This window comes from Ochlerotatus camptorhynchus, unplaced genomic scaffold (genome assembly GCF_037179485.1).
Source record: "Ochlerotatus camptorhynchus isolate MF236.1 unplaced genomic scaffold, CSIRO-AGI_Acam_v1.1 ptg000844l, whole genome shotgun sequence".
In the NCBI taxonomy this organism is placed as follows: Eukaryota; Metazoa; Arthropoda; class Insecta; order Diptera; family Culicidae; genus Ochlerotatus; species Ochlerotatus camptorhynchus.
The window spans coordinates 161,136-170,000 of NW_027041303.1; the positions used below are offsets into that span (position 1 = coordinate 161,136).

Sequence of the window (8,865 nt, forward strand, 5' to 3'; positions counted from 1 at the left end):
CTCAATTATTTCATGTTCCATTTTCAGTTTTCACAAAGTGTACCCCCATATAGAAATCACAGACCTAGTCCTAATTCAAAACCGTGCGGTCGTGTCATGAATACAACCTCTTATTCTTTTTGTCAACATTATTTTCATAAGGCAAATCAACTGATTTGTTATCGCGAACTTTGCTAACGCTGCTTTCGAACATTTAAAAGTTCAATAAATCATCAAAACCTCTTTTACGTTGGAAATCGATTTGTGGCCCTGAAAAGGGCCGATTGATTGTTTGGATGGTACGAATCTACTTTGAGCTGGTGTACTTGGTGACGGCCTTGGTTCCTTCAGAGACAGCGTGCTTGGCCAACTCACCCGGCAGCAGCAGACGGACCGCAGTTTGAATTCCGCCGGACCTGATCGTCGAGCGTTTGTTGTATTGAACCAGACGGGACGACTCAGCAGCAATACGTTCGAAGATGTCATTGACGAAGCTGTTCATGATGCTCATGGCCTTCGACGAGACTCCGGTGTCCGGGTGGACTTGCTTCAACACCTTGTAGATGTAGATGGCATAGCTTTCCTTCCTGCGCTGTCTCCTCTTCTTCTTCTCTCCCTTGACGACGACTTTCAGCGCCTTTCCAGACTTCTTAGCGGCCTTTCCACTGGTTTTCTGTGCCACGATGAAATTGTTCACTTTGAAAGAGAATAACTGATAGTCGTTTCGACGGTGGTGTCTCGTTTTGTGCCCGTAGCATAAGAAGCGAAACTCCTCCCCTTTTCAGTATTTTACTGTATGTATTGTTCCCTCCCTGTATTAATAATATGTATAATAGAGTGTTTCAAAATAGGTCAAATCAGGGATTTCAAACGCTACCCTCTGGAATGGTAGTTTTGGGGGTCAGAATCACCCTGCCAAAATTTGAAGTGATTTGGTTTACGGGAACCCCTCGCTCAAACGTCTTGAAGTTTGTATGGGGAAAATCGACAAAATGTATGGGGGAGCGAGCCACTTTCACATTCGCGGCTCTAGGTGGCGCTGTAGTGGGTCGATTTTCTTCGTGTACAAAATGTAACACTTTTGGAGTATTGGGAACATCTTGGCTCAAGACCGGATGTGAATCCGAGCTACCCCCGAAAAGTTAGTAGCGTTTCAAACGAACACCACCTGCTTTACTTCTGGGGAGGGCCTAACGCGCTTGTGCAGTTTTTATTTTTACGAACAGGTATACGAATAGCAATGTTTGCATAGGTATAACTTTTTTGTTTAACCATGAAATTGGTTGAAATTTTCACAGTGAGTAGAAAAATGTTCGAAATTATGGTCTACTAAAAATTGGAACAGATTGGCCAAGTGCTTCCGGTTTTATTCCGGGTTTCCGAGAGGCCATCGGGGGGAGAAAATGTACCAGTCGTCTAGAACAAGGTGGTGCTGAAAATCCTAAATACTGAGCGTCCACCGGAAGGCCTTCCGATGACCCGGATCAACCTTAATCTGGATTATTATGTACATATTTTTGATCAAAGTAGGCCTTGATTATTCTCTGCAACTATATGAAATGTAGTAAATTAATGATTTTAGATATATAAGCGTTTCAATGGCTCCAAGTGGTCACCAGATGATCCGCCGGAAGATCCGAAACATCCGTAAAATTAAGTGCTACATAAATTCGATCAAAGTAGGCCTTGATTTTTCTCTGCAACAATGAGAAATGTTGTAAAATTGTGATTTTTGATATGTTAGCTGTTCAATGGCTCCGAGTTATCACCAGATGGTCCGCTGGTAGATACGGAACATCCATAAAATTGATTGCTGTGTAAATTTGATCAAAGTAAGCCTTGATTTTCCTCCGCAATTATATGGAATACAGTAAAATGGTGATTTCTGAAATATTAGCTGGTCACTGGCTCCAAGTGGCTCGCCGAAAGATCCGGAACATCCGTAAAATGTATTGCTGCGTAAATTTGATTAAAGAAGGCCTTGATTTTGCTCTGCAACTACGTGAAATGTAGTAAAATGGTGATTTTTGTTATATTAGCTGTTCAATTGTTCCGAGTGGTCACGACATAACCCGCTGGAAGATCCGGAAAATCTGATAAATTTATTGCTGCGTAAATTTGATCAAAGTAGGCCTTGGTTTTACTCTGCAACTATGTGGAGTGTAGTTAAATGGTGATTTTAGATACATTAGCTGTTCAATGGCTCTGAATAGTCACCAGATGGTCCGTGAGAAGATCCGGAACATCCGTAAAATTGATTTATGTGTAAATTTTATCAAAGCAGGCCTTGCTTGTTCCCTGCAACTAAATGGAATGTAGTAAAATGGTGATTTTTTATATATTCGCTGGTCATTGGCTTCGAGTTATCACCAGGTGGTCCAGAAAATACGGAAAATCCGTAAAATTTATTGCTGCGTAAATTTGATCAAAGCAGGCCTTGATTTTACTCTGCAACTATGTGAAATGAAGTAAAATGGTAATTATAGATACACTAGCTGTTCAATGTCTCTGAGTAGTCACCAGATGGTCCGTCATAAGATCTGGAACATTCGTAAAATTGATTTATGTGTAAATTTGAACGAAGTAGGCCTTGCTTTTTCTCTGCAACTATATGGAATGTGGTAAAATTGTGATTTTTATATACTGGCTGTTCATTGTAACATCAGTAAAATTAATTGCTTCGTATGAGGACAGCTCCGGCGTAGTCGTTAGCATGTGTGTAGGTGTGTAAGTCACACAAACATCGCATGTATTTAAATCGATTGGCAAACACCTAGAGCCGCGAATGTGAAAGTGGCTCGCTCCCAACCTGGTCTATACAAGGTGTGGAGATCTAGCCCTGACGTATGTGTTGGTAGAGGGAAAAATTTAAACTTTGCGGGAGACGATGGTGACGACGTCATAAGGAAAGGAAAAGGAAAGGAAAAGGAAAGGACGAAAGGAAATTTGCGAAATAAGAAGTAAAACAAATCCTAGCTATTTTTGCATGATGATTTAGCTTGATTGTATTCTTTTGTAAAGTCGCCGCGAAATATTAGCTGGTAATTTTTATTTTATGATAACTCCTTACTTGAAAACAGGCAAAAACTCACAAACACACTACTTTTTCATGGTATACAGTGTGATAATTCAATAATCAATAAATTATCTCAACATTTAGCGACAGACCATGCATAAATTTTGGTAACATACATACATTCTATAATCCATATTGATTTTCCTATGCAAGCGCCGATCGAAACAAACGCTATGACGTCACTACAAGGGTGATTTAGTGAACGAAAGAAACGAATCGTGCGAAGCGCAATGAAAGCCGAGTGAAAAACGAAGTGCACTAATACATTCAGGCCTACAATTCCACACCTTGTATAGACCAGGTTGGCTCGCTCCCCCATACACGGTAAGAAAAAAGTACCCAACGGCCAGTTCACTTTTACCTACTTTTGACTAGTTTGTCTCATTTTCTCCTTCTAATGTTGTCAAAAAAGAAGGAGCAAAACCACACAACAGGGGTAGTAAAGTGTGGGAACCCAACGTTGGGTATAATCATATTTACCTACTGTTGGGTACAACTAACTTACTTTTGGTTAAAAAGCTAGTGGAAAATTCCATACGAACTGCACACAAGTAAATCAAAATTACTTTGACCCGCTTTACCTACTTTTGGGTTCCTGCACTATAGTGCCGAGATGAGTGAAAAGAACTTAAAATTGGGTACTTTTTCTAACCGTGTACATTTTGTCGATTTTCCCCATACAAACTTCAAGCCGTTTGAGCGAGGGGTTCCCGTGAACCAAATGACTTCAAATTTTGGCAGGGTGATTCTGACCACCCAGACTACCATTCCAGAGGGTAGCGTTTGAAATTCCAGACTTTGACTTTTTTTCCATACAACGCTGAAACACTCTAATGTATAAGTATACCCTCGACGAGTGATATACACCGACCCATCTCGTCGGTATTTGCCATTCACGCCAAGCGTGTCACAATTATGCCAAAGGACATTCAGCTAGCTCTTCGTATTTGTGGTGAATGCTTTTAATTTCTCCGTTGAAATCTATCAAAACCGGCCCTTTTCAGAGCCACTAAAAGATTCCCCAAGAGAGCTGGGAAGGAAATTTCTGCTGCTTACAACTGATCGCATCACAGTGAATCCTGATCTAAAAATTGCAACCAGCAGATGCCCTAGATTTTTTTTTAAACTTTATTAAAGAGATTTTTAGCCTTAGGCTAGTTCATCTCTAAAGTGCCTTAGAGTGTCCTCGGCGGGCTTGGAGTTGAGTCGGATCATGATTGGGTAGTGATCACTACCCATGGGGTCTTAGTTTACGTTCCATAGGAGGCGGTGGACGATTTTGTGGCTAAAAAATGAGACGTCGATGGCTGTATCTCTTAGTGTTAGAGCCTTCATTGAGCGGAAATAGTTTCGAAGATTGCGTGGCATCAAGTACGTCGATTCCTCGGTGGTTGTTCAGGATAATGCGTTCAAGGGAGGAAAGGATATCACTGGAGACGAATAAAGTGACGCGGATCGGTTGGCACGGTAAGCAGATTGAGGTGCCAGTGATTGGCGTCGGATGATCCAGTCTTACGGCTACCATCTGTTAGTCGGTCTAGATAGGTATGACAGTGAAAGGAGTCGGTAAACGTATCCTGATTTCCACTACTTGGCTCCTGTTTTGACCATCTTGAAGGACCCGTATTGCCTTGATAGGGTTTTATTCATATCGTTAGTGTTTGCACGATGTACCTCTTGCATAGAATCCGTTTATATTTCATTGCATAGCATGGACTGTGTCGGATTCGAGGATTGAAGCCGAGTTTCCCACTGGGGTTGAATGTTGTGCGGGGGCGGTATTGATTTGCCTGTTCGCGGTCAGCGGGTTGGGACCATGTTCAGTGACGGCCCCCAACAGAGTTCCACCGGTGGAAGCAGTCAACGATGACGCCGCCACCGGCAGAAGTGTCGGAGCCGTGGTTAAATGGGACGGGCCGATGAAGGGCTGGCCTCTGGGGTTGAGATTGCTCCAATACCGGCCCTCCATCGGTCGTACTTTCTAGGGCACGCAACCTCTCTAACCTTCTTAAATCAGTGATATTCCTGCATGGGGGAGTGTAAAGTAATTACGCGACCCATGGGTTCCTTCTTCGTCTGGTGTATTTAACTTGGATCCTGTTTCATCCGAAGGGGGATAGGAAGAGTCTCCTTTGTTCGTCTCTCTTCCAGCCCTCGAGGGGTGTCGAGGGTTGTCAGTTGGTTTCAGTCCTCGAAAGAGTTCCGCACTGACGAGGCCTGGACTGTCCTTCGATTCGACCAGGGGTTCTTGATGCTTTCTGCTTGACTCGTCCGTTCCTTCCACATGGGGAAGTGTTAGGTCATCACGCCACACAAGGGTTCTTTCAACATCCGGTGTATTTATCTAGGATCCTGTTTCATCTGAAAGGGAATAGGAAGAACCCTTGTCCGTCTCTCTTTCAGCCCTCGAGGGTTGACGAGGGTTGACCGTCGGTTCCGGTCCTCCAAAGACTTCCATACCGACGGGGAAAGTATGTACATGAAGGTATAGGGGAGTATTTTCTCCTCATCGTTATCGATCACTTCGTCCGAGGAAAAAGCGAACTCGGTATTTTTTAACTTGGTGCTTTTTTGGTTTGATGCACTTCGTGGTCAGTTCTCCGCTGATTTTCGAAGTTTCGTATATTTTTGTGTTGAGGTTTTTGCCGGGTAAATCAGTGTCCATTTGTGGGAGTTGCCGACAGATTGCCATCGACGGACTCCGGGGCTGGTTTTACGGATTTTCGTGTCTTTTTCGGCCATTTGCGCAGCGAGGTCGTCGAATTTGGCCGAGAGTAGAGCGATCGTGTTATCCTTGCCTTGCTATCTTAGGCTATCCCCGCGAAGGACCGTTGTCCATTGTTCGCCCCATATTGTACTTCTGGGTACGTAAATCCTGTTTCAACGCGAATGTGTTGGATCGCATCCTCTTTTATATATTCTAGGCATTTGCGGCTGCCGACAGAAGGCTCACTGGATTTGCATCGGAAGCAAAAAGGGGGTCTGGAACATCGAACCCCTTTAATGATCTAATGTTGTTTGCCACAGTTGCCGCAGGTTTCTTCATTCTGTAGGCATCTCTGCCTGGTGTGACCGAATAACCTGGTAGCAGAGCATAGGCGCAGGGTAAAATGGTTGGGTCCTAATCCTTTGGTATTCGATGTCTATGTGTTCGGGACACGTGGTTCCACTGATGGTAAGGATAACAGTTGGGGTGAGCTCGGTGTTTTCTCCTACCTTTCGCGTGATACGTCGAATGCCGGTGACCTTTTGATCCTTGAAATAATCAACGATGTCTCCTTCCTCTTTAACCTTCATCAAGTTATGGCAGCTAGCAGCGCCGATGGTGTAGTGGTGAGCGTGATTGCCTCTCACCCAGCAGGCCCAGCAGGCCTGGTTTCAATCACGGCAGCTAGTTACGCACCGGACAGAGTTTAGTCCGGGGTGGTGAGAAACTTTCACTGCTGTGCTTCAAAAAGTACATTTTTTTAATACTGCACGTATCGAGACGAATCTTTCACCACTGAAACACGTGTACTTTCAAAACAAATAGCTTTCTAAACATTCTAAATACGACCACTAGAGACGCTGCTGTAAAATAAATAAAGTGTCCGGATTCTAGGTGAACCAGCTTGATGAGCGTAGCATGAGCATGAACGCTAAGCAGGAAATCAAGGTTAAAAAAACGAAAAATTTTTGGATGTCATATTTGAATAGCCTCACAATGAACAACCATGGAAGATCTCGAGGAACACTAAGTTGAAAGTCAGCTCAAAGTTCCATGAGATGAAGACAATTCTTCATCGAAATGAAATTCATTCAAATTCCCAATTTCGAATCTTTCCTCTCCAGGGAAAATCGGTAAACATGCCACACTCCTTCCGCTCTAGGTGCAAATCATCGTCGACGTCGTCATCATCATAATCAGCAATAATTGAACACAATCCCTCAATTGCGATTGTCATGTCCCTCGGATTAGCTCTCGTCGAATGCTTATTTTGCTGTTTACTGACTGCTTCCACTTCACTCTCTCCGTTCCGAGCATGTTTGACAAATCCCACGAGTATTTAGCGTCTCAAATCCGGCGAAAAATAGGATAACATCTCACGCCATTTTGGGCACAAAGAGTGAAAACAGCAGAACAACGAACATTCCATTCGGCAGCGCCAGTCAGCGTTCCAGAGGATGACAGTGAGAAATTCTCCATCCCCCATGAGATGGGTTCCGCTTGCTTCTTATTATTTTCTGTTTGCTTGGCAATTCCACCGTCGATGAGGGGGGAGGGGATGAATCTTGCAGATTTACTGTTCGGTTCTAATGATGAAACTCGAATCAGGCACTTTGGTAATAATTAGATTCCTTGCATTTCTAGACGGTGTCGTCGTCTTTGGCCGGTCGTCGGCAGTGCGATCCTTGAACATAGGTACCCAACCCCATTCTATATTGATGGAAGAAAATCGAATGGTTTTATTTTTCCTTTGTGCGTAGCTGTCGGTGATCAATCAAATCGTTAATGGGAATCACGTTCTCGAAGAAGTGGTAAGGAATGAATCAGGTGGGTTGTTATCCCGTAGGGTTTGCTGCTGTGATGAGAATGAATCCGATGCAGCCAAACGAAACCAACAATTTTGCTGGATTCAAAAATGCTCTTTAAGTTCCAATGCGTTCAAAATATATTTAATCCGAATGAAATTTGTAGCATACATATTGAGCTATGGACGTTGCCATTAATCACTGTACCAACAATTCACCAGCCCTTCTTTCGTCCTGCAAAATGGAAATTAAGTCCTCCAAACGACACAAACGGTCATAATCGTAAATAACGCCAAAGGCAGCATCTTTTCATGAAAAAGTTACATTCGATCTCTATTCATTTGCGAGCCTGGATTTGCCTATTCCATAATGTGCTACCAGAATGATGATAAATGCTACTTGTTTTTCAAGAGGACACACTCAACGAGCGCGGACCGACCCCTCTTGGTTGCTTGCCTGGAACAGGCGATCGACGTCGTTTATTATCGTTATGCGTGGCTCGTACCTACTGTGTTCATCGCGTATTTTTACTGCAAAATACGACTGAAATTAAACAAATTTAAGATTTCTATTAATTTTTATTTATTATCTATTCCACACCCCGGAATGGATGTTTCGACTCTCGCGAAACGAACGCGTTTCCAATAAATAATCCCCTGCCCGAAAATTCGACTTCGACGACGCTCTTTTGTGCGATCCTGTTGCGTTGGTTGAAGGCGAAGGACGACACACTTCTGTTGCTCCCATGCCTAAAAACTGCTTCTCAACTAGTGTAATCGATTTTAATGTTTTCATTTTCAGCCACGGGAGCTGCGATTCGCGGCAATAGTTTCTGCTTCTATTCCAAGTCTGTAAGTGAAGTGGGGGAAAAAGCAGCAGTTTAAAATCACATTTACAGAAGTGAAAACAGTTTTAAATGATTGTTATTTATAATGGTCCTTTGTTCCAGCCAGAGGCGCACTTTAGCGCGGAGTGGAGGATACGGAGAAAGGGAGAAAGTAGCGTTTCCTGTGACCGAACAACGAGGCAGAAACCAGCAAGGGGATGAAATGGTGAGAGAATGCATAACGCATGATGGGAATTGAGGTCGTGAGGATGTTTTTTTTTTTTCGTCAACTGGTTTTGCTTTGAACGGTGCATTTGATTTGGTTACATGCTGAGTGGCGAATCGGTCTGCCTTGAATGAATGGTATTGATTGGTGATGAGTTATGGATCGCAACAAGAATAAAAAAATGGGGTAAGAATGGTTTATTACTGAAACAAGGGCACATACGAAAAAAATTATTAAACATTTCGA

The 8,865-nt window shown here is 43.2% G+C and overlaps 1 protein-coding gene across 1 annotated transcript; it reads right to left on the reverse strand.

The window, feature by feature from the left end:
* Window positions 1-286: 286 nt before the first annotated feature.
* LOC135715288 (histone H2B-like) lies at window positions 287-652 on the reverse strand (the record flags this gene model as incomplete). Its single annotated transcript, XM_065238623.1, has 1 exon — window positions 287-652. A coding segment is annotated over one exon (366 nt), but the record flags the coding sequence as incomplete, so codon positions are not given.
* Window positions 653-8,865: the final 8,213 nt, after the last annotated feature.